This window comes from Nyctereutes procyonoides, unplaced genomic scaffold (genome assembly GCF_905146905.1).
Source record: "Nyctereutes procyonoides isolate TBG_1078 unplaced genomic scaffold, NYPRO_anot_genome, whole genome shotgun sequence".
NCBI classification, from domain to species: domain Eukaryota; kingdom Metazoa; phylum Chordata; class Mammalia; order Carnivora; family Canidae; genus Nyctereutes; species Nyctereutes procyonoides.
The window spans coordinates 23,226,571-23,253,228 of record NW_026575120.1 but is presented as its reverse complement, the minus strand read 5'-3'; the positions used below and the strand labels follow the sequence as shown (position 1 = coordinate 23,253,228).

At 43.9% G+C, this 26,658-nt stretch overlaps 1 protein-coding gene across 4 annotated transcripts in view; it reads right to left on the bottom strand.

Annotated features, from left to right (window-relative positions):
- Positions 1-26,658, bottom strand: part of PAXIP1 (PAX interacting protein 1) — a 50,439-nt gene that overhangs the window by 21,708 nt on the left and 2,073 nt on the right. For 2 of the 4 annotated variants that reach the window (XM_055335267.1, XM_055335266.1), the window contains exons 2-6: positions 24,480-24,614; positions 20,096-20,139; positions 17,768-17,831; positions 10,292-10,405; positions 5,008-5,643 (exon numbers count right to left, since the gene is read on the bottom strand). In XM_055335267.1, coding sequence (XP_055191242.1) covers positions 5,008-5,643; positions 10,292-10,405; positions 17,768-17,831; positions 20,096-20,139; positions 24,480-24,614 — 993 coding nt within the window. Of the gene's footprint in view, positions 1-5,007; positions 5,644-10,291; positions 10,406-13,276; positions 13,440-13,654; positions 13,740-17,767; positions 17,832-20,095; positions 20,140-24,479; positions 24,615-26,658 lie in introns of those variants that run through there. The other 2 variants (XM_055335268.1, XM_055335269.1) reach the window with 2 other exon arrangements.

Sequence of the window (26,658 nt, the reverse complement as noted above, 5' to 3'; positions counted from 1 at the left end):
TCTCCTAACACAAGGATGCTCTGGGGAATGGCAAGCAGGAGCCTGACCTCGGCTCCTTCCCAACAATGAAAGCTACCCAATGAGAGGCAACAAGAATTCTTGACTACTACCCAAGTGAAAGCACCCGACACGGACAGCACGTAACCCCACCAGAGCAGCCGGCCCCTCCTCATCTGTGGTCAGCAAGCCCTGGGCACTGGCATGCTCTGTCAACAGGGGACAGAAAAGACACCAACAGCAGGTTTGCTTAAATGGTAAACGTTCCTCCAACTGGAAAATCATCCGTGTAGCTGGCATATCAGCCTTCCTCAAAAAGGACGTGGGGCTCTTTAGGTGGCAAAAGTGTTTCAAGCTAGAGAGAAACCCAGCTAGCAGACTGTTTCCCTTCTACCTCATTCTGCTTCACAAGGACAAGAGTACTCCAAGAACTCTGTACAAGCTGAGGGGTGGGAGGGAGTCAGGAGATGCCAGAGCCCCAGATGGTAGGTTATTTTCTTATCCTGCATGGTGCTGAATAAAACAACGAGGAATTTCTACAAGGAATTTCTTCCCAATATGCTCAGAGCAAAAAGGAGAAACCATTTTCTCATGATTGAGAGAACTGTAACAATCAAATAGATTTTACTAAAACTCAATAAATATATCTTAATCCTATTAAAGGCACACTTGGCCATTTACAAAAACTCTAGAAATTCAATTTTAATATAAGGCACAGCTATAAGAAGATCTCAAACATGATCTTAAAATATCTCTTCCATCCAAGTAGACTCCAAAATGGAAAGGTTTTATAATTTGCAAAGGTAACACAGACTCCAGATTTAGTGATGAAACAATGGGGCCTGAAACTGAAGTGGGTCAAACACCAGCACTCAGTACAGCTTGTCCGTGCAAACACCTCATAGGTAGGACCTCTTTATCTCTGTAAGTTTTCCTCATTCTTCAAAAACTCCTCAGTGGAGCTCTAAACAGAAAAGAAACTTTTTAAACAAATTTGTAAATAATAGGGCAACAATTTCTTCTCTATGCTTACAAGCATTTAAAAAATACCCTATAAAGAGGAGGTAGATTGGGATCCCTGGGTGGCGCAGCGGTTTGGCGCCTGCCTTTGGCCCAGGGCGCGATCCTGGAGACCCGGGATCGAATCCCACATCGGGCTCCCGGTGCATGGAGCCTGCTTCTCCCTCTGCCTGTGTCTCTGCCTCTCTCTCTCTCTCTGTGACTATCATAAATAAAAATTAAAAAAGAAATTTAAAAAAAAAAAAAAAAAAAAAAAAGAGGAGGTAGATTGACCTCAGCACGCACCACACCCAGATGGCAGGACACCAATCAAAGCCTCACACCTCCACACAATCACACGTGGGGCAGGGTGGCGAGCACCTGCTTGTATTTCTGTGGATCAAGCATGAGCCTGTACGCACAGTGCAGGTCAGTAACAGGGGCTGCTTCTGGAGTGGAAACAGGAGTTAGGGGTGGGAGGGACTCTATCACTTTACAGTAGGGACCATTTGGATTTTTAAAATTTCATACATATTTTTACTCTCAGAAAAAACCACCCATGTCCTGTCTGCCACAATGAACAGGGTGGAACCTGTTCCTGTGCAGGCTCTTGCCCCTGCACCCCCACACCCAGATCAAAGGGTGGGCTCTGGTAGGTCTGAGGGACCCTCATGTATGCTCCACAGCCTGGAGCCCGAGGCTGGTCCTCTCAGCTCCCATCTCAGAATGGCCAGGACGACTCTGCAGGGGGCCCGGAGGGCCGGGGCACCTTCTGTGTGGTGATCACAACCTGAGAAGCTGGGGAAAGCCAGGCTGTGAGCACAGGGCAACTGGGAGCAGATGGAGGTCAGGACAAGAGCACTGGCCTGAGTGAGATGGATAATGGCCTGGAAAGTCGGGCACCTGGCGGGCCACCCAGTGAAGTAACTCTCAGGACACCACCTGGACTCATCAGCCGGCTTTTCAACTCTCTGATCTGTGGCTGAACACGTTAGTCCCGAGGAATCAAAGAAAGAAGATTCTTAGCTGCTTGATCACATAATTTGCCATTAAGTTTGAATTTTTCCTTTATATAATACTATGATAATCTTTAAATTACTTATATATTGAGTGGCCCAATACATAAAGAATTACAATACAAACATGGCTCCAAACCACTAAAAATCTGCAATTTAAACAGATTGATGGTTAGCTATGTTCTTCTCCCAACCCCTGATCTAATTTTAAACTAAATCTGTCTTCTATTTGTAACATTTCAAAAATTCATTTTCTTCACATCTGGCAGCAAAACGTCCCATGTTCTTACACTGTGGAAAAACTCTCCAAAAATCTCTTCACAGCTGCTCCCCCTAGTGCTGGGCCCAGCCGTCGTAGGGGGGTTGGGGGGTGGGGGCTTCCTGCCTCGCAGCACCCTGCAGGCAGCACCTGGGGTGGGGGCGTCAAGCCTTTCCTGCAGGTTGCGTCCCTCTCCCTGGTGTGGTCATGTCTTTCCACCTCTCGCAACATTATTCCATATCCAAATGGGAATTTAGGAAGCGTGAGATTCAAGTTGACATCACAGAGTATGGTGGCAAAGGCCAGCAGGGATCCCAGAACTGTCCACAGAGCCCGCGGATGAAGAGCAGGGAGCACGTCTGTCCATCCAATCTGAACGCTCGTTCCTGATCCCTCAACTCCAGGAGGCATGAGGGCTCCCAAGGCTCCCCATGGGCTCAGCACTCTGGCCCACTGAAGTCTCAAGCCTGCCGGGAGGCAGGTCCCCATGGGCACACTTCACCTGTCTGCCTGCACAGGACAGGTGTGCCTGCATAGCCCAGAGTCTCCCCCTGTGACCCCCATCACTCCCTGGTTTCTGACAGGCTGCCCCCCGGCTACCTTCTCCCGATCGCCTCAAGCCCCTGGCTTTCCAGTGCTTTCTGCCTATCACCTCCACCCGACAGCCCCCTAGTACAGGGATGCAGCTCACGGCTCTACCACCCCTCTGCCACGTCAGGGGTGCTGCCGCCCATAGGCGCCCACCACACTCTCTCCGCCTCCTGTCTCCTCCTCTCACCTCCGGGGACCCCATGTGAGCATGGGCACCACCTGGCCCTGACACACTCTGACCACCTCATTTCAGGGACCTTCTCTTCACCCCGAGCCCCTCACTCCGTCACCTGCCAGTGTCCTCCACATCAACTCAATGACCTCCCAGGCCCAGCAAGTCAAGAGCAAATGATGGCACAGGGGTCGTAAGTATATGAGGAGCGAGCCCGTCGAAGGCACCTCACTACAAAAGAATTTGCTGCTCGGCCACCAAGCACTTCACCATTCAGACTACAAAATACTGGCCGGCTCCTCCACTTCGCGAGAAATGCCAGAAATCCCATTTTTATAGAGAATCTCATGATTTTGGTAAATAAATTCAAAAAATTGTTTGGACCAAACTAAAGGTGTCAGGAAGAGGGTGGCGTCAGTTGTGGTGTGCAACCCTGCTCTCCCTCAACCTTTATCTCCAAAGCCAGCACACCTCCAAAACTGCTAATCCAACTACGTCAGGCTCCGGCCACCTCTGCCTTCCTTCTGTCTGTTCATCATCTTTCCCACCCCTCCACCACCTGCCGACCTGGTCAGTTCCACCTTCCTCTTCACAACTTTCCAGGTTATGGTCGCAAACCTAAACCAGGTCCTAACCAGATCCAACAATTCGGTCTTCCCAGGATCTGTGTATCAACTATTCCAGAATCTCCCATTCTCTCCATATCCAATTCCCACTCTCTTCTCTGACACCATACACACATTACCTCATCCCATCTTATTTTTCATCCTTCGGATATCTGAGGAATGGATATTTTTCACCTTTCTTTTCTTGGACCTTATTCTGAACGACACAACCTTCCAGTGTCTCAAGAACCACGTACTAGCAGTTACTCACTGCTAAGTCGAGGGAGGAAGGAGAGGAAGAAAACAGTATTTTTAAAATGCCATCTGTAATCAAGAAAGACTTTCTAAAACCACTATCACAGTCATACTTAACAGTGACAATGTCACCTGCGTTAAGAAAGACATACTTAGTCACCCTTCCTAGAGCCCCAGAGACACACTCAGAAGGTGACCACTTTCCCTAAGGGAGAATGGTATGGGCCCCCGGGGACAGATCCCTACAAATGCCTCCAGCTCTCCCCGCTACCTCAAGTCTCATTATTCTTTCTTTCCCTACAACACAGGAAATCCATGCCTGCTTCTAGGTCCTCACTGCCGCTGCCCCTTTTGTCTGGAACTCTCTCTCCCAGTCCTCCCCATGGGCCTTGTCATTCACACCCCCTCCTTCGTGAGGCCCTCCCTGATCACCTCTCCTAAATAGCCTCCTTCCTCCAACGGCTATTATATGACCCCTTAAGGACTGTCTTCAAAACACCCAGACCAGAAGCCCTTTTGTTCATATCTGTCTTGTCTTCCCCACCTGAAACGAGGGCGGAAGACTTGTCTCTCTTCTTTGCCACCTTGTCCCACAACCCACACAAATGGACACCAGGCCAATGTACCTTGACTACTTCCTTGTAGTCTTAAATTGAAAGACATTTACTAAAACTTTTAGTCCATTCTGCATCAACAAGCTCCAGTCATAAAACTATCAGTTCAGATTCAGGCTTCTGTAATGAATAATTCATGTTTCATTATTCATCTACCATCAAGTTCATAATAAAGCAAGAAAGGAACACCTGGTCAACTTCACACCTCTCTGTGGCCACTGCTCATTTTAGGCTAAGTAAGAGTGGAAACCCTTCCTCCAGGGCGAGCACCCCTATCACTGGTACCCTGCTGGAATTTCAGAGACCATGAACTATATGCACGCACGCACGCGCACACACACACACACACACACAACTGTAAAACAAGTTCCCACACAAACACTGCTTGTAAGTTAAGTGTTCTGAAGAAGCAGAAAATACCAAACCATGTTGAAACAGACTGTAAAATCCAACTCCAACATCTGTTACTTAAATTTCTGTTCTTTAAAGAGTGACTTACATGTGCTACATTTGACGGTCGGCTAATCTGCTGAATATCAGCATTATTAGTAATGTTTCTCAACGTCCGCACAGCAGGACTCCAAGCAGCGATCATTTCTGATCTTTCAGAACTTTGGAGGTTTTGTCCCGAAGCCATGAGGTTACCCCGGACCTCGGGAGGTAAGATGTTGCCTGGGACTGGCGGCACGTTGGCACATAAGTTAATTAACCCAGGCTCCTTTCCCGGGGGCAGTCTGCGTTTTGCTGAGGCCAACTGTGGGACTTCGGCAGGGGTCCAGTTTAAGTTCCTCTCTTGTTTCTCAGGTGATGAATCTGAAGAATCATCAAACATCAACTCCCCTTTAGATTTTTCAGTGTTTGATTTGGGTGAAAACTGCTGGTCCCCTGAAGGAGAGCCTTCTTGAGAACTGGCAGGGCTGGATTTTCCATCTGTACTACCCTCATTTTGGGAATCCTGTTCCTCATTCTCTACCTCCTCCTCCTCTTCTTCTTCCTCCTCTTCCTCTTCATAAATAATCAGTCGAGGATGATAAAATGCTTCATCCTTTTTGGTTTTCTCAGATATGCAATCCAGGACCCAGTCAGGGGTAACAATTTTGATACTTGCTCTCTTTAACGCGCATTCGTATTTCTCCTACAAGTAAAGCATAAACACACACAAAGTTGTAAGTTTTATCAAAGTCCCTGAAAGTGTGTATTTAAAAACAGAACTTTAGGACAGGCATGCAGCTGAAATGTTTAGCACCTGTGACTGTCATTTCATACGCAGAAAAGCTTAAACTCCTTTCAGATGCAGGACTAGAGCCAAAACGAATCATGGATCTATGATCTCAGGAAGGCCTCATGCCTGCAATAGTAGTTGTAAAAGATTTTGTTTAAAATTAACTTTTACGAATGGTATTTTAGCAAAAAGTAAAACTACCAATCCCATGGGAACTGTCACCTAATCTAGTTTTTATTTATTGACAACCTGTACAAAGCTGGAACTGCGGCGCAGAGTTCCTCCAGGATATCAAACACAGTCAGGAAGGCTTTCCTAAGGAGGCGTCTAGACTACTGAGCTCACTTCACAAGGACATCTCAGACCTAATGAGGTTTACGATTTAGCTTCGGAGAGAGAGAAAACGCTAAGGAGACTGCGATGCGAAGCCACCACTGAGTGATGTGCAATAAGCCTAGCCCTGGGAGCTGTACCACGCACTGCAAGATAAGGCCTGGCGGGGCGTCAGTGAGCAAAATGTAGTGAAACACACACCAGTGAGCACACAGAAAAGGTGTGCTCACGGGCAGGGGTGGTCCTGCAGGTAAGGGTGTAGACAGAACGATAATAATGGAGATAATAATGGAAATATGAAGCAAAGGTAATACACAACAGTAGCTCTAAAATAAATGTAACTGTGGTTCACTTAACTAAGAATCTCACACCCCTGCTTCTAGAGCCTAGGTTGCCTGCAGTTCTCTAGCAAACACGTAGTCCAGACCCTGCGCTATAATCCGTTTCCTGTGGAGGGGGCCCAAGGTGCCACTGCTGTTTATGGTTGGCTGCACATGGGTGAAGGAGTGACAGTCTGCAGGGCTGCACCAGAAGGGCCAACACCGGAGGAGCTGAACAGAGGATCACTCTCAGTGTGGCATGGGCAATGGCAGCACTGTGGAGTCAGGACCCACCTCCTGGAAGGAGTGAGACCCACCCATGTCTAAGGGATTTCACTTTCTGTTACTTTTGAGAATATTCTACTTTAAACCTTTTTAAAACATTAGTAAAACTTGGTCATGGGAAAGTACACGTAATTAACAAGTAAAGCAAAAAGAAAAACGGACATAAAATCATGACCACGTGATGAGAGGTCACCACAATCAACATTTTTAGTGTCCAGTTTTAATTATTTTTGTTATGAGCAGACATGTACATGTACATACATATATATTAAGAGAGGCACCATGTTGTCACAGTGTAAAAATACTTTATAATGCATTTTTACTGACTGTATTACAACAACCTCCCGTGTCAATACGTATACTTGTACACAGGCACTTTTAACTTTTCTTTTTAATTTATTTATTTATGATAGTCACACACAGAGAGAGAGAGAGAGGCAGAGACACAGGCAGAGGGAGAAGCAGGCTCCATGCACCAGGAGCCCGATTTGGGACTCGATCCCGGGTCTCCAGGATCGCACCCTGAGCCAAAGGCAGGCGCCAAACCGCTGCGCCACCCAGGGATCCCCACTTTTAACTTTTTAATGTACGTTTCCAAACAAAGCCAAAAGTGGGGACAGGTATGAGATACATCCCCAGCTCCAATAACTGGCGACTTCTGCAATCCTGCCTCCCCTGGCTCCTCTGCAATGCTGTTCATGCATCTCTAATGATAAACCTCCACCACTACGGCATCCACACTGGCTGTCAAGCCATCCCACACCCAGGGCTTACCCACTTGAACCCAAGTGCACCACTCTGCTGCATAGCTGTACAATCAGGCAATCCTCTGGTATCATGGATTACTGCTTAGTTATGTGTGGTGCCATTTATTCTAGTTGTTTCTAATGTTTATTTAGTGTTTTGCTACTCTGAGGAACTGAAGTTAAATGTCAACACATATATCCTAAATTGTTGTAGAAGAATTCCTAGGTTCCAGTATGAAAGTATGGAAAGCACTTTAAGGCTTCATTATCTGTAACTACGTCCCCCTTCCAAGGCTATGCCACCAACTCTGTAGGACTGTGTTGATTCACCCACACCCCACTGCTTACCTACTTGAAACTACATTGTGTATAAACCATGATTTAAATAACGTATTTTCTTATTAAGATACAAGTGTTTTTAAACTTAAATGTAAAAGCATGTGGGAACCCTTAAATGCTTAACTCAATATAACTACTTATCAACCAGTAACATCTTTCATTAAGATATAAGCGTCTATAAACTTACGTGCAGAAACACATGAAGATGGCCGCACGCTTAACGCACTGACACTAAGCCACGCACCGGGTGAGGTGTGCAAGAGCTGAATTTCTGTGCACCCGAAACTAGCACAGCACTGTATGTTAACTAACGGGAATTAAAATAAAAATTTTTTATTTAAAAATTTTTTTATTTTAAAAAATTTTTATTCCTTATTCTAAAAATCATTCTGAAATATTTAAGTATTAAATGTTAAATCAATCCTCCCACAGTAAACATAGATAAGTTTTTATAGCCGACTAGACACTTTTAATTTCTTGACTACCTGTTTTAAAAGAGCCACAGAGTTGTCTTAGGAAAACATCAAGTCCAGATATATACCAAAATATTTATAAACTACATAAATAATGCAAAAATTCAAGATGATCCAATAACCTACATATAAAATAAGGTTTGGATATTATTTTCCAAGGTAAAAAGATGTTTGTTGAGATAAAATATGAAATATTTTAATTCTGTTAATAGCAAAAATAAAACTACTGCCATGAATAGCAGTCGCAGAGCATTTTACACATCAAAGGGAAAATGCCACACTTAGTGCGGGAGCCACCGCGGCAGCCCTGGGCTGTTGCCTGCACAGGGTGCTGGCACCGCACACACCACGAATGACCTGCAGCAAAGCAACGCTGAATTGAATGCCTTTGCTGGGGCTAATTTACCAGCTAAGTCATTCCAATTCTTGGATCCTCAAAATTACAAAGTATTAAATGTTGCGGACTCAGGCACCAGCAGCGAGGCCTGGCAGGGCAGCTGGTGTGGTTCTGTCACATGGGCACACTTCATACGCTGAAGCCTGCAGCGGCCACAAGTCAGCCCTTCCCAGTAACGACGAGCATCCTCTGTCCTGTTGATTTTGTTACTAAATCCCTCCATTCTTCTCCACTTAACTGAACATTTTTAAAAATTCAAGAGTATGAAAGGTAGTTTGCCATTCAAACATTTTCTTTGTTCATTAAAAAAAAAAAAAGGAAAAAAGTATTTGAAGAGATGCAATTGGCTTTTGTGTGCAATCAGCAGATCTGTCTGACAAACCCACCCCACTCATATACTGCTTCTTAAATTTATCATTTGGCTCCTCAGAAGTATTTGCTCACAGCTATAAAAGCTAGAAGGACTTTGTTTCCCTTCAAACTACCACTTGAAATCAAATTTTAGCCATAAATTTACAAGATACTAATATAAAATAGTATAACCAAAGCATATACTTCTCTTAAAATGTACAAATATAATTTTTTACTCAAATTTTAAGATTCAAATCTGAAATTTTCCCAGTAGACGTTTCTTCTTAGGATTGTGTGGCTTACTACGTTAACAACCACACACACCAGCTCAAAATCTGGTGTCAGGAAACCAGCCTAACCACACTTAGGGATGAGCTCTGCTCAGTCTCAAAGTCCGTGGGAAAGGGGTCTCCTGGGCGGGACAGGTTTGTACCAGTCCCAAGCTGCAAAAACGAGGCGGTGCCATGGCTGGGTACCACACACACCTCTCTCCCCACACAGCAGTGCATCCACATGGGAAACAGGATGACAGCGCTGACTTAGACTGAAGGCAGTAAGGGATCACGGAGGGGATGCATGGAAAATTAGCTCACCATAAATATCCTGCCCCTGACTCTCAAAGTTGTAAGTAACTGTTCTCGGGAGGAAGAGTTTGATTTCCAGAGAGCAGTGGTTCTCACACTCTCGTGCGCCCCCAGAATCACCAGGAGGGCCTGACACCGATAACTGGACTCCCCACACCCTCGCCGGGTCCTGATTTATGAGGTCTGGGGCAGGCATACAGTCTGCATTTCTAACAAATGCACAAGACAGGCTGATGCCGCTGACCTGGGGACCCCACCAATGCTCAGAGATAGGAACCCTGTAATTACCAAGATAAATGAGCTTTCTTATATCCTAAATTACTAAAATGGAAATGGTATTGAAAACTTCACCAAATACACACTGACAAAGTTATCCTCAGTACAAGGCCTTTTTTAAGACTGTGAAGGGGACTAAAAATACGTATTTTCCCAAATAAAAATGAAGTTTACTAGATTTGAAAGGAAACTCAAGGGATTCAAAAAACATTCCCATTTTCTCCATGAAATAAACCCCAATTTCTTTGTAGGTAGTGGTCACATCTGGCTTAGCATCGAAATGATAATCATCTGACATCCTCTGTGGAATGAAGCCGGGTGTAAAAAATACAAACTAACAGAACCAGCTTTTGTACATGGAATCTAATAATTAATTCAAAGGAAACTCAAAACAATATTTGATTACTGGAAATACTTAAATGACGTACAAGAAGGAAAACGTACGTGAAACGCTTACCCCCTTTGGTTCTGGAACAACCAGATGTGTGCATTTCTTGTTGAGATGCAGCTGGCAGTCGCCCCCGTAGAAAGTGAGCAAAGCCCACAGGGCGCTCCTGTCTGTGGACGACACCTGAGCGAGAATGACACACCAAGCTTCTGTCACACATTTCAGTCTACGCAAGTCTATTTAATATTAAAATACACTGTAATGTTTTAACAAACTCTGCTGTATCTACTTTTCTCTCTTATTAAATGAAATAAACCTAAGGGTATTAGTGGGAAAAATAGCAGATGAACTTTTAGCTATTTGCTTATCATGACAAAAACTTTCATTCCTATCATGATAGTTCTATAGACATCTTTTTTGCCTTGTCACCAAATGAATAGAAAACACATATCCACACTCCAAAAAATGAATGGAGGATTATTTCAACAAAAGCAATAGGGAAAAAAAAAAAAAAAAACAGAAGGAACTGGTGCACCATTCCATCCTTACAACTGTCATGTATTAAAATGTTTAAATACAACAGCAGTATCAAAATCATTATGGAATTCCTTACTCATTAACAGATAAATACTAATTATGAAATGGATAAAATAAAAAGACAAAAATAGTTATTTGTAAGCTCAGGGTAAAACATAAATATTACTTAACACATAAAAGGAAATAAGGCAAGCATAAAAGGAATAATTCTTATGCTTGCATAAGTGATGAAGTCGACTCCAGAGAGAATGGCTCATGTTGGAAAAGAGGCTTTCACTATAACAAAAATAGCTACCATTTATTGCCTGCCTACTATGTGCCAGGAACTGTGCCAAGTGCTTTGTATATACTCCTAATCCTTTTAACCGCCACTCGAAGTAGGAATCATTAGACCCATTATATAGATCAGGAAACAAACTTACAAAAATTACAGCTGATCATCAGAAAAGCTGGCTTTTAAAACCCAGGTCTGTCTAAACCCAGGCCTACTTGTGTTTTCCCACTGTTCTATCCTTCTCTAAGGGTAGTTACTACGAAAAATAATTTTTTTTAAAGATTTTATTTATTCATAGAGACAGAGAGAGGCAGAGACACAGGCAGAGGGAGAAGCAGGCTCCCTGCAGGGAGCCCCACGTGGGACTCGATCCTGGGTCTCCAGGATCACACCCCAGGCTGCAGGAGGCGCTAAACCACTGCGCCACAGGGGCTGCCCCCAAAAATAATTTCTAAAAAATAAAATTTTAGAGTCTAAGAGACAAAAGAAACAAGAAAAGGTGTGTTAATTAATTCTAAGATTATCATTTAACAAAGTCTGCTTTTTTCCTGGATAATTTATATAGATTGAGGGTTATAGTAACTGTTAAGAATTCTGAACTTTGTCTCAAATTAATTCTATAAAATATTATAAACAGTATTTTTTAGAACCTGCCATTATTCAGCTTGCCAGAACTTTTAACATTTTACATCTACTTTCATCCAGTGTACAAATGTTCCTAGAAATTATTTTGCATTCCACACTACTGTGACTGCTAACAAGAACACATTAATTTTATAACATCACCTTGAAAAATCACTATTTTATATCTCTTTAATTTAGTTAGTCACTGTCACATTTCAGAAGATTGGATCAGAAAATTGTTTTTACTAGAGGCTTTTCACAAAAACATTTATCTCCTGCAGCATTTGGAGAGGTGAAGTTTAATTACAGGATAATACAGACTACTCCAATGAATCGTTAGATCATCTCTATTAAAAACAAAATTAAAGAAACATAAGCTCGACATGCCTTCTCCGGAGAGCTGCAGCCGCAGGTCAGTTACATGCAGCCCCAGCTGTACTGACCACAGTGAGCCTAGTCCATGGCCCTCCCCAGCCTGCATCACAGGCCTGGGTCTCAACAGGCCTGGAGAAGTATATTGCTGTGGAAAGAACATTGGTTGGGAAAAAGGGAGACCTGGAACTGATACACGGTCTCCAAAACTAGTTCCTGTCAACTTGGGAGAATTTCCATGAATCAGATTCTTCATCGATGCACATCTGGGTTAAATGACTTCAAACATCCACGCCAGCTCATTTAATGAATCTGTATCAGAATGATAGTTAAGAATGCTCTTTCCACACCAAAATGTTAATAATAGTTATCTAGTGGTGATGGAATTATGGGGATATTTGTGTTTTCATTTTTATACTTTTCTGTATTTTCCAAATTTTCAAGAGTGTTAATTTTATAACTGGGGAAAAGTGCCTTCCTTTAAAAAAAAAAAAAAAAAAAAAGAAAAAGAAAAAGAAAAAAGAGCAATCTTCTCATCATGGCTAACAAAGCCTGGATGTGATCTCGATACCTTAAGACCAAAACCCAACTCCTTCAGTGGTGAGTCAGGCCATCCTGCCCGCGTGGCTGCCAACCACCTAGAGCTGTTCCCACACACCTGTCTCAAACCTCAGCCATGTTGGTGGGACACTCCTCAAACACACTATGCTCTGGCTCTGTGCCTTAACCACCCTCAACCCCCACCCCACTACCACTGCCCCTGGACTCCCACAGCAAGCTACACAAGCATCTACAGGCTGGGCACGCTCCAAAAACTGCATGCTTCCTCTGCCCACTATGCTACCCTCTTAAGAATGTGGAGCAGAGGATGGTCACCTCATCCACGGCCCCCAACTGAATAAATGCTCCCTTCATACCAATCAGGAACACCTTTCCTTCTTGGGAGGTCTCACACAAGTAGGACCCTCCTTGGTTCTAGGCCCCCTGAATTTGTCCTTGTCCCATCGTGATTAGAAACTATAATCATCCTGATTAAAGATGGGGGTCTCACTAAGAATCACAACTTAAACATCTTTGATAGTTCTCACAGTACCTAGTACAGTGCAAGGCACATGGGTAGGCAGTCAAGAAATATCTGTTGATTGAGATACAGAATGGAAAGGGCTTTTATTTTTAGTCCTCAAGATTTAAATTACGACCTTGGCCAGGCTCTCCATCAGACTCTCGACCTATCCCCCAAAACCTACCCAGCACATTACAACAGGGCCCCAGCCTGCATCAATACCGGGTCAGGAGAAGGCAGATGGTGTCTGTGCTTCTCAGCTTCTGCTGGCACAAGCTCCCTTCCCTACCTCTCCCTGGGAGAGCTCTGGAAGACTCCAACAAAGAGCTCCAGCTTGTATCAACACCCTGACGGGGAAAAGACAGAAGGTCACTGAGAGCCACCAAGCAAACAGTCCTTTTGTAAAGGTTGGGGGGTCCTGCCTGGGGTGCGCATGTGTGGGTGCAAGTGCTCCAGTGTTCAGAAGAAGGTGCAGACACCCAAAGAGTCTCTGCATGGTGCAGACAGACCACCTTGATGGCTCCGTCCTCGTACCATCTCCACACCTCGTACCCACTTTTACCTTTGTGTGTACTACAGCACACAGTGTGTTCACGTCTGTCTTCTCTTCTACAATGTACATTTACTGAGGGGAAGACCTCCTACACCTTAACTTATGTGCACCCCTCAGCACTGGGCCTGTCACAAAAGAAGTATTCATCAGGTGTCTGTTGCACCAAATCCCCTTAGCTGCATGATGTGCACCTTGTGTGTTAATTCATCTTAAAAACTAAATTAACATGTCTTAGCAACCACACAATATCAGTGTCCCCAGTGCACTTTTCTTAACCAGGCTCTCAGCATGTGAAACACTATCGAGCAAAATTTTGTCCATCTTTATCTGATCAATCATCATGAACTCAAAAGCACAGCTTTTTTATTATGTGATCCCATAACACGCTGAGGATTCCGATTCATCATCCTGAGTGATGAACAAGTGTACTAAGTGATCCATAAAGATCATATGGATTCTGGGTTCCAATTTTTATTATCTAATGAATTTGTTAAAAGGACATAAAAACACTATCAAAAGGTCCTTCTAAATTCACCTTCTGTCCAACACAGACCCAGCTACTGCCCACAATGAGTTTCACACCTAGATCATCTCTACAGGCTGGGCTGCTTCCCAGACCACACCGCCCAGGGAAGCCTGCTCTCTACCTGCTTCTTGCTGCCTTCCCTAGGCTCTCCATTCTCCTCCTCCCTGCCCCTCCACGGACTGCACCTGTTGTCTTCTCAGCCTGGAACCTGAGCTCCACATGGACCGCTAGGCTGGCATAACAGCCACCAGGGCAATCAGCCATGCTGTGTCCCTGTCCATCATCCCTGCCCTCCTCCTCTCCCGGGTCACAGGCAGGATCGAGGGGACCCATGAAGCTATGCACAACTACCTACTACAAATTCGTGCTCCACATCTTTACCTGAGGGGCTGCTCTTTCCCAGAACTAAAAACTAATTACATCTTATTTCATCCTTGCTTTCTAAAAATATTACCCTACTCCTCCCTCCGGTATCACCTCTATTTAGGCTTAAGTCTCTTTTCTTCCCAAATCTCCTTTCACAGCATGCTACCCCAGGTTCTCTTCTTGAGTATGCGCCTTTCCACCTTCCCCTACGTGCAGCTAATTCTCTGCCCTCATGCCACATCTCCATGGCCCCCTATCTGGACAGCTGATCCACACCTCACACTCAACGTGTTTCCAACCGACTTCCCTGAGAAACCTGGCTCCCACTTCCCATCCCCAGCAGTGATGCTAGCTGGCACTTCCCCCGGGCTCCTGGTCTGATGGAGGACATCACCTCAGTTTTATTTATTTATCACATAATAAAACAAAAACTGGAGGCAACTCCTGTAGGACTTGGCACAGAGGGGCACTGAGGGCACTGCCTTCTCCTTCGTCCCAAGTCACCAAGCCCTGCTGATTCCTGTCTGGGAACATCAGCAACACAGCAACATCCTGAGTCCAAACCTCTGCTTCAATTCCAGTACCACACCTATCCCTCCCACCAAAACTCCCATCCCCTCCCTGCACTTGTGTCCTGCTACTGCTCCCAGACGAGGTGCCCCTAAAGGACTGCAGGGATTTTAACTTTGTTTTTCTGTTTTCCAAATGTCCTAATGTAAATATGTGTAATACAAAATTAAATATTAAGAAAAAGGAAAGCATCCTTCTGGCTACTTTAGGGAGCTCAAACTCCAACATCTGTCTCAGTTCCCGAGCTCACCATCCATGCTCCTTTCTTTCCTCTGCACAGTGAGAAAACGCCTTTGTTCCCTGCGCCTTCCTCCTCTCCTTCCATGCAGCTCTGCCATGAATGCACCCCTCCTTCCCCACTTTTTCAGGCCCCTCACATCTGACATCACACACACACACAGGCTTTCCTGACTTTGCTGTCCACGCTCATGCCTGCTCTCGTGAACTCACACTGAGATCAGGCCCACAGGACTTAGCACATCACACAGTAGGTGTTGTGTGTACTATAACCTTTACATTATGAATCTAAAATCATGTTCCATTTATCATACCCTTTGTTAAACGTAATTATTGTTTTTCTCTAAGACTAAAAGTCTTCTCTAATGCTAAACTCATAGTTAGTATTTAATAATAGCTAATTATCAAATTTAAAACCCTGAAATCATCATATACTCACATATTTCTGATTTTCTTACTTATTTCACCAAGTCAGGTCTGCTACATATCATGTCACTGTGACCTTGCTCCCTGAAAACACCTCGGGACTCCCTGCCCTAGCCTCTCCCTCTCTCTTCTCACTCAACTTGAACCCTCTGGATAGGGAGCTCTGAATTTCTGAACCCGTCAATCCAAAAAACAAAAATGTAATTACACGCAAAATGCACATTTTAACCAAAGTACATTGCGTTTATGCATTAAGGAATAATAGTAATAAAATGTCTTCATTTTTAAAACTTTCCTGACATTTATTGTACATTTGGAACATACAGAGAAGTATAAGGGAACAATGAGACTCACATACAGCCACAGCACCCATCATTAAAAGCTTTTCATTTTAGCCAACTTCAAAGATCGTTATCATTATAAATACACATTTATTGCAGAGATGTGAAAAGGAATGAAAAATACTAATACCAACAAAATTTCTGTTCTTAAAAGAGAAAAAAAGCCAGGATTTCAAGGCTCCCTATTAAATGAATAAAGCAAAAACAGTAAGAGAGAATTTTATAATTTCAAAGAACTTCAAGAATTTGTAAGAGATACAAACAAAAACTTAGTCACCCTCCCTGAACGTGCTTACTGCGTGAACAGGGAAAGGGTCCAACTGAGACAGGGCGGCCACTGCTGAGTGAGCTCCAGGACCCATCAGCACAGAGCACAAGGCTGTGGCTTGCACCCTGACCTCTCACTTATCGGCCCTGAAGGCCCTTTCCTCAAGACTTCCACAGGATGGGCCACATGCTCCTGACCACGGTCCCCATGGGCACGGGTCCGAGAAGGCACATAGCAAGGAGCACTGTTGACCGCATCTATCCCCATCCTCATGCTAAACACATCGTCCTATGCGATTTCCAAATCTGCTGAATTTGTTACAATGGTTTCTACAGGCTGAGGGTTTCCTAGCTGACAGTGCAGGGGACACAATACAACTTAGAAATACTGAATATTCACCTTCCCACTACTTAGATACCCTACCGCTGACATTCTGGTCCCTCCCTTCAGACATGTCTCATGTATTTTACTGGCTTACTGTAATGCCACACACCTGTTACAGCCTGCTTTTCTCCCCCACTGAAAGCTTTTACCACCTCTTTCCATACTTTCATAAAGCAGCAATTCAAAACTGGCTACGCAGTTAGGCCATCGTACAAGGACATAGAACAGGTTTCTGAACCATTTCCAAACACAGGATGATCTGATTTTTCCCCCAATTTTTCCCTATTCTACATAATGCTCCACTGAACACCATTATCCATCAATCTGCCCTTATTTCTACCAATTTGGGATAAATTTCTAAATGTAAGAGAACTGGAAGAGAAAACAAAAGGAGTATTTTAGGGCTCCCGACACTGTTACTTCTGTAGAAAACAGCCGCACTATCTGCATGCCTGCCAGCAGGGAGGGGAGCTTGTCTGCAGGCGTACCAGCACCAAACACAGGGTCACAGATTCGAGAAGTGGAAATTCTCATCTCAGTGTAGTAAAATATTCATGTCTTAGATTATAAAGTGTGTCAAATGTTTTGGCACACTTGTAATTCCTCTGTAGTAAGTTGTAAGTTCATTTTTCTGCCTTATCTGAGATTTTATTTCTCTTATTGATCTAAATGAGCCCTTTATTTAAAAAAATCATTTACCTTTATGACTGAATTTTTCTTGTCATCTTAAAATAATTTCATTTTTACTATTTTTTGATATTCAAATTCCGTATCTTTGTAACTCTTTGGATTAGAAAGACCATTTTCACCCATTAAAATTTTAAATCTTAAGACTAGGCATGGATATTTAAATAATGATAAATGTGTTAAAAGGTCACACTGAATATGCAGTTTAGAAAAGAGCTTCTTTAAAACTGGTTCACCAACGGGTCATAAATCCAATCTCATAAAAACCAGGAACTGTTATGTGTGAATAACATGAGATGGGTTGTAACCATACTTACCTGGGAGAGACAGGCAGTGATTCCAAAAAAAATCTGACATGACTCTGGAGAAAAACCATTTACTCTGTTTGATAGTTATTAAGATTCCAATTAAATGAGATTAGTGCAAGCTGCATTTTGCTAAGACACAATCCACCCCCCCCTCCCTCCCACTGGATCCACACAGGAAAGAGACTTAGATTGACCAAGGTGACACAGGCAGAGCAGAGAAAGGAGCAGCAGGCAGCACAGAACAAATGGGTGGTTCTGTGAAGCGCATGCTCTGATCCAGCATCTCCATTCACATGGCCAATAAAGTGGGCACAGCACAATCACAGGGAAGCCATCGGACCTCTGAGCTAGCTCACTGTACACAAACACACACAGATAGATTTATACACAACATACGGCACAGCAATTATTTTAAAAGTCAATTAAAAGTATAGAGTTTATCTGAGAAAGAAACATTCGTGGGACTTCTGTTGTACAGTACAGAATCTCTCACAAAAAAACTTGAGTTCTAGTCTTATAACCACTGCTAACTTTAGGAACTTGAGCAAGACCAACTCTGAGCTTCAATTTTCCCTTTGTTAAAACAAGAGTCAGAAAATATAGTTATCAACCCTCCCAGCTCTGATTGTTAAAATTCATTCAGAAGAGCTGACTGGGTGCCCGCCACTGGGCATTCGGCTTTACACGGGGGGGGGGACACACACACAACCTCTAGGTGCCTGTACTCTACAAACCACTCAAAGTAAACACAATGACTGTTTTTAAAGAATTTCTACAATTCAAAGTGGGTTAAAGCATTACTTTGTTCTCCAAACAAGAGAAAAGTATCCCCCCTGAAATAAGAACTAGGAACAACAGACGAGACTGAAAACTCCACTGCGATCTAGAAGTCCTTTACATAGCCCTGCTGAGAAACCTCACAAAGACGGGAGCCTGCCCGACTACAATCTGCTCTGCAGGCCCCAACATCATACCTTCAGACCCATCACCCACCGTCTATCCATCCTCCTGCCTTTACCTTAAGGGTTTCCTATTTGCAAAGACCTGAGGAAACATCAACAAAGTCAAGTCTAGAGTGTTACCCCCAAGCCTCAGGCCCTCCTCCTTTTGTGTCCCTTCAAGCTGCTCTCCAACAGGCAAACAGAACTGTAGGGCAATGATGGCTTCTCAAGGAATCCTGTGCAGAGAATAAATGATCCAGAACAAGAAGAACTAAGCACTTATCTTCAACCCCCACCCCCTCCCCAGCTTTTTTCCTGTGCTTATAAAGACAACAACTCCCAAAAATCCACGCAAATGAAAACTAAAAACAGGAACTGGTTTCTTTTAACTCTTTAGATTATGAGCAATCTTAGAACGTTTGAGTTGCAGATGCTGAAGTTCTGCACATCCTCCAAGAACTGCTTACAAAGGGATGTTTTCTGTGTATTTGAGGCCACCTATAAATATTTCATATAAAAAGGTTCCCTCCAGCTGCATCAGTTCGATAAGTAAAAATGCACTCACAGGAACTGTCTGGCATAGCTACAAAACAAGAGGGTGAAGAACATCATCCCCTGTTGGAGTCTGCAATTTTAACATCACTGTATGTTAGCATGTGCCCTTACAGGAAGTGACTTCCACAAGCAGGTTACATGTGGAGTGACTCTCCAGTGAGGCTCCACACTGCCAGAGTGAAACAGAAGCCGTGACACTGTTCAGGACACTGAACAGCAGCTGACATCTCACACAAAGGCAGGAAGGCCTGTGCTCCAGAGCCACACTCAAGAAATGATGAAGTAAAGGACACAGGCATGGGAGGGAGCTCCTCGAGGGCAGCAACGAGGTCTTCTTGACCTCTCTTGTTTTAGTACCCAGGCCATAGCAGGTGTCAACATGTGTGTTAAATAAACCTTTTATCCAACGTAATCAAAAAGAATAATGATGCATGTAACAAAACTAACAATGTTCTGCCGTTCTCTTTCCCTATCTACTGTCCAAATAACTCAGGGTTTGGTTCAGGCAGACTTACAATTTTAGAAATATTCTACCTAACTGGACATCACAAAAGCTGTCTGTTCCAGAGACAAGAAAACTGAGGTCCAGAGAAGCAGACTGTCTGAGATCATAAAGCCCACTCCCAAGACTAGAGCTTGTGCCCCCAGCCCAGAGAAGCTCCCCCACAGCTGGTGCCCTTCCCTCCAGGGGAGATGACATAAAATCTGACAGAGAGTAGAAAACAGCAGGGACAGAGAATGCACACACACAAACTGCCCTAACTAATGAATCCACTTAGTCACCATGTGAGTCTTAACCCAGCATTGTCCTTCCCCTCTCCCCTTCCCCCAAAAAGGATACGGCAGCAGAGCTCCACACTGAACGGACAAGATCACCCAAGATGGCTGAAAAAGAAAATATGAACTCAAATCAAAAAATACTTTCAATTTATAATCAAATGACACTATTTCACCAACATTGCTCCTGGAAATTAAAAGCACCCAGATTATAAGTATTCAAGTAGTAACAATATCAAAGATTAGTTATCAATGGTCAAGGTGATTGGAATTCTGCTATAGAATGAAACACTACCAGATATATTTTAAATTACTACATACAGAAACTTAAATTTTAGGTGTACACACATTGCTGCTTCAGCATCTACACCAGCTAGAAACTGTCCTCACAGCTGGAAGGACAGGGACCTGAGAGCCATCTCCACTCCCTCCCCACCCCAGGTATATCAGCCGCTGTCTGGTTCCTTTCTTCAATCTTGAATCCAACCAAGTGGAAATTCACAGTTGTTTTTTAGTAAATCCCAATAGATATAACATTTGCAAACCATGAAGAGTATTTCTGTCTGGTAATTTTTTATGAACTCCAAAATTCGGATTAGTTATAAAACCTTAAGCTTCATTACCACCTTTTTAGGTAATTAACATCTTTGAAAAATTATCTTACATTTCTACATTTAATTTTCAAAGTTACATTCAACTATGTAATGCCCCATTTAGCAGCTGAAACTTCCAGAAACTTCCACCCACTTAAATGTACATATCTAGCTATTATTCATGCATCAATTTATTCATCAAATATTTATCGAAAATCTATTTTGTACCAGAGATGGTGCAAGGCACTGCAAATATAACAATGAAGAAGAAAAATGTAGCCTTTGCTCTCGTGCAACCAGTGCTCCAGCCTAATGATCTTCACACTAGCTTTGTCACATACACCTTAAAACAACTTTAGAAAACAAAATCCCCTCATCTTTTTTCAGCAATCATTTGACACCAACAATGTGTCAGCCTAAGTTTATAACAGTGGGTCTTCCATGAACAAGGTGTAGGACTACCTGATATTTTATAAAATAAAGATTGGCTCTCCTTGAGACATTATTTTCATGACAATGATTTGGTTATTTGGCAAGCATGCTAACCTACTGGATGAAGCGCCCCACGCTGAAAGAAAGAATTTAGTGTTACTTTCCATGCATTCTATCCAATGTGTCTTCACATTTTATTTTTTGATGATCCTGGATAACTTCAGTGAAACTGAAGGAGGCTGGCCAGCATCAGTCACCCAATATTGGCTTTGACTCTCATCATCATGGGGGCCAAGCTGTTATTCTGCACATTAACACCCAGGAACTCCCTGGCTGCAGGGCTGAGCACCAGGTGGGCTTTCCAGAAACCAGCATTTCTATTCATCCCTGAGTCTGAGTTTTCAGAGCCTCGGGCAATGCTCTGTGCTATGATTTGGGCAGGTTAAGGTGTGACTTTTCTCAAGAACACTGAGAGAGGTGCCTCTGAGTAGGAGTGTGACCACAGAAGGAAGCAGACACTCTGGAAAGGCATCCCTTCCAACTATCACGCAGCACACACCCTGGTAAGTGTCCCTCTGAGAACCTGAGGGAGGGAACAAGTATCCGTTTAAGCATTTAGGGCTAGTCATAATGCCCACTCACAGATCCACCCTCAGACCCTCATTCAGAAGACTCTACATAAAATAATGCTGAGTCAGGGGCACCTGGGTGTCTCAGTGGAGGAAGCATCTGCCTTCCAGTCAGGTCATTATCTCAGAGTCCTGGGATTGAGCCCCACATCTGGAATCCCTACTCAGTGGGGAGTCTAGTCTCTCTCCCTCTCCCCTCTGCTCCTGTTGTCTCACTCACTCATGCTCTCTCTCTCTCAAATAAAATCTTGAAAAAATAAAAAATAATGCCAAGTCTGTAAGACATACCAGTAACTGCAGATATGGAGAACCAGAAAAGCATAGTAACAAGGAGTGATTTATCCCAAAGGCAAATAACAGTATGTAAAAATAAGTCCACTGTAAGCTAACTATCATTTTCCAATGATGTCCTAAGGCCACTGAGAAAAATATTTCCATTTAAAAAAAGTGTAAGTTTTGGTGCCTAAAGATGCAAGTTTTAAACATCTATACAATTCAAATATGTAAATGATACACTGTCACTGTGCATAAAGATGATTTTTAAAATGCATTTGTCAGATTCAATAAGTTAAAGGCCAAGGAATCTGTGCTTATAGAACCAGGCCTCTGCCTCAATCAGCCAAATTCAGCCTAGGAACTCGAGGGTCTAGCAGCAGCAATCTTGGGGTACACACACACTGCTGGACAAGCTCTCACAACTCCATCATCCCGTCATGGGGCACTATAGTCCCTGGACAGGACAGGCGCTGTCACAAATAACAAGCAGCCTGGAGCTGTGAAGCAGATGAAAGATGAGTGTGCCTGGGGCCTTGTTTCAAGCTACTACAGGCAAAGGGGAACAGGAGGATGGGGGTATATTAAGCTAGATTGGCAAAATGATGATAATTATAGAAGCTGGGTAATAGGTATTTTATGCAGCCTTATTACAGCCTGACTTTTCCAGAAATACAACGTGTAAAATGAAGAAGACTGATTTTTTTTAGCTCAGAATTCTAGCAAGGACTGATCACCATTTTGAAATGTTATCTCCCAGCTGGCAACCCAGCCTATGAGCTCTGGGGACCAGTCCACATCCATGGCAGTCACTTCACATCTGACCAGTCCCGGCAGCTCACCTTTTTACCCCATCCTTGTGGATCTACACACTGAAATACATATTATTTATTTTATTTTCTTTTTCTCCTTTACGTTTCAGTTAGGGCAATTTATACGTAAATATAAATGCACATCCATGTGTACATATGTTCTAAACTATGTGTTCTGTTACACGCAAATAAAGAGAGAGTAAAGAGGGTATTACAAAGTGCTTGCTGCAAGAAGGGATTTGAGTGTCACCAGATTTAAGAACCACTGCTCTAAATGGTCTGGCAACAATGACTCTGGCCCCAACATTTGTCAGTAAGGCTGCCCTTTTAAGTTTTACTCTGCAACCTACACAATCTACATGAAGTCACTGTCCTGAGACAATGGGCTCCAGGCTGCTGAGGGAGTGCAGACACTGTCCCCATGGCTAAGGAGAATGGAAGCAAACCAGAGACAAAAGCAGGGTCCCAGGGAGGTAAGTGCACGAACCCACAGCCCAGTGCCTGTCATGAGTCTGTCTCTCTTACCAAGTGGGGTCAGGTGAAGGGAGCAGGCAACCTGCTGACATGTGGGCTTCACACAGGAGCTGGCCACAATGAAATAAGCCATCTAGTGCAGGATTGTGACCACTCTATTTCAGTGCTGCAAATTAATAGTTACTCTGACCGAAACAGCCGTCTCTGGAGAGTCTGGTTTCTGAGAACCTTCTCGTGAGACAGATCTGCTTTCAGGTTTATTTTCAAAAATCAGATTTCTAAGCCTGCAAGGCAGTTTCAGACCCTGGGTACCAATAAGGTACAGACTTCCCAGGGCCAGTCAGCTTCTTTGTATCCCAGCCAAACTTAATGGCAATCTTTCCTAACTCCTAGCCTCTCTTGTTATTAAACCACAATCACTTTCATACTGATTTTAAGGCAAAGTATTTGACAGCCTAAAAAAAAAGTGGTAATGGAACTGAACTATTTTAAAACAAATAAATAATACCTATGATTAGAAAAAAATTAAGGGACTAAAACTACAAAATTTAATTTCAAAACATGCATTTAACATTAAGCATTTAACTATGAGCAGCAAGAGAACAGCACAGTGTGCAGATCAACAAAATCTGACCATGTCACCTACCTGAGCTGAGGCCTCCACTTTCTAAAATAAACCACCCAGAGTCAACTAGATAGTGGTACCAATGATGGCCACTGGGTGGACAGTGTCCCAGTCATGGTGACCAATGTCAGAGAGCAGTTAAACAGCACAGCAAACCAGGACAGGACTCGCTCCAATGTGTCTAGGCGGAAATTAAGACCACTTGCTGTAGTAGGGATGGAAGTGGCCTGCTCGAGTCGTCACGTCCTGACAAGACTGCCCACTTGGGATCGAGCACACTGTCTTAGGAGTCCCCAGTGCCCAGCGCTGGAAGATGACACACCCATTTCCTGGACACATCCTTGGCGTAGAGAGCTGCAGGCAGAGATGAACCGGGGCCACGCCATAGCAGGTGCATGAGCTGAGCAGTTCAGAGTTACCTGCAACGTGCAGAAACCTTGCCACAGCATGATTTAATGCAAAGGGCCTTATGCTGCAGTCAGATACTGGTGTGTTCAAAGAGCTCTGATGGCCTGGCAGCTTCCCATACAAGACAGTACTTCAGCAAGACCCTGTATCGATTTCAAGGCACACGATGAAGTGTGTAAAATTAACAAGATTTACTACTGACCTTAACTACAGGTAAATCAAAGACTTCACGAGCTTCTCCAACCTCAGGGTTATCCCCGTCTTCTGAGATTATGTGTGAGGCTAGCGCATTGTAGGACACTTCCTTAGCTTTCCCAGCTTTGAGAAGCTGGATAACCTTCAAAAAACCACACAAATTAAAATGAAAAACATTGCATTTCATTCCTGATTTCCACAAATTGTTGTGAATGAAAATGCTAATAAAAACATACCATATTCACCACACAATTAATAACCTTTTACTGAGGCATATGCAATCAAACATTTGAGAGCAGAGGAAAGCAGCAGATCCCAATCCACTTGCATGACAAGTGAGCATGAAGGCTGTGAGCTGGGCACTAGGTACCGTCTCTGTCCTGAGGACTGAAGATCTGACAGGCAGCCAGGACAGTGCTGAGAGGGCAACCAGGCTCAACCCTCAAGGTTTAGGAACAGGTAATTTCATCACAAATGGGAAAGTTTCCAGAAAAGGAGCTACAATGAGCAGATTCTTGATGAATTTAAGGACTTAGTGAGACAAAAATACATGGGCTATTGGAGGGGAGAGAGGGTAGCAGCATTCAATACACCGGACAGGTGATAGGGTCCAACAGTCATGTGCTACACACACATGGATTTTATTCTCCTACAGAAGCGTCTTCTGGAGCGACACAGGGGTTTTCAGCAGGGAAATGACCAGATTTGCTGAAAGAAGAATGGGTTGCGTTTGAGATAACAGCAGGAATCCAGGGTCACAGACCAAAGAACTATCACTAGGGGGTTAGGAAGAAGAAACAAGTGCCTGGGAGAAGTAGGAGTGCAAGAAAAAAAAAAGCCTGGGGACACAAGAATAGCCTCCACTGAGGAACATGTTATGAGCACACGGGCGAGGAAGAAGAAAAGTACTTTAGTCTGGGGCACATCCTTCCCATGCCAGGTGGAAGGGCTAGGAAAATGCCTGGGCCCCCACCAGATGGGAGTCAATGGTGGCCAAAATTCTGAGAGTGAGGTCCCCAGGTGCAATGCAGTAAATAAACCGGAGGCTACTCACAGGCCAGAGACTTCAGGGACAGGTGCAGGTGAGGGCAGAGCCTGAGGAGCCCAGGTGCGCACCACATAGGAAAGCAAACTGATGCCCACAAAGCTCAATTTACCCACAAGGTGAACAACTTTTTCAGGATGTTTTATTGACCATCCAGAGGTAGCAACTGGGACCAATGCTCAGTATTTGTTTAGTAAGTGAAAACCAGTAGGTGTAGCCACATGTCACCTCCAAACTTCTTTAGTTTTCACATCCACTCGACCCACAGAAAATGGTATCCTCCTCTATCCACCCTCCAGTCTGCATTTCCAACCCTACCACATTTTTTAGGAGTCATGAGATTTCAATCTCTCCCCTTCCACCCAAGAACAAAGAAGGCCTCGCTGGTCCTCACATGCACTCACACACCTCCAGGCTCCTTCTCTGCTTCCTCTTCCTGACAGATCACTTGGAACCGTCCAAGATGTCTTCACTTCCTGCTCACTCTTCACCCACCATCGCCTGCCTTTTCTACAACTCTGCTGCAATACTAATTTTTTCATGGACTTGAAGGGTGCCCAAACTTGTAGCTTCTTTCTAATCTTCACACTACTAAATCTATTACTAGATTTAGCTCATGTCACTCTGCACTAGGTGTACTGATCACCCTGGTGTGTTTCAAATACATCAATGCTTCTGCTCCTCAGCACACATTTAACACGAAAAACATCACCTCATCCTATTAATTTCGGGGTATAGTTCAACACCCCACTGATAGGACACTACTTTCAAAAAGTTCAGGGGATCCCTGGGTGGCTCAGCGGTTTGGTGCCCGCCTTCAGCCCAGGATGTGATCTTGGAGTCCCGAGATGAGTCCCACATCGTGCTCCCTGCATGGAGCCTGCTTCTCCTTCTACCTGTGTCTCTGCCTGTGTGTGTGTGTCCCTCTCTCATGAATGAATAAAATCTTAAAAAAAAAAAAAAAGTTCAGTGGTGCCTCTTCCTAAGCACCTCAGCATTTATAATTTAAAGTCTGTCCTTGCCACACCTACCACCCTACACCACCATGTCTTCAGGTGTGCTCCCCATCCCCAGCAATGAAGGGTTCTTGAGAGGGATCAGTTCTTCTCATCTTCAGTCCAATGCTTTAACAGGTGCTAGA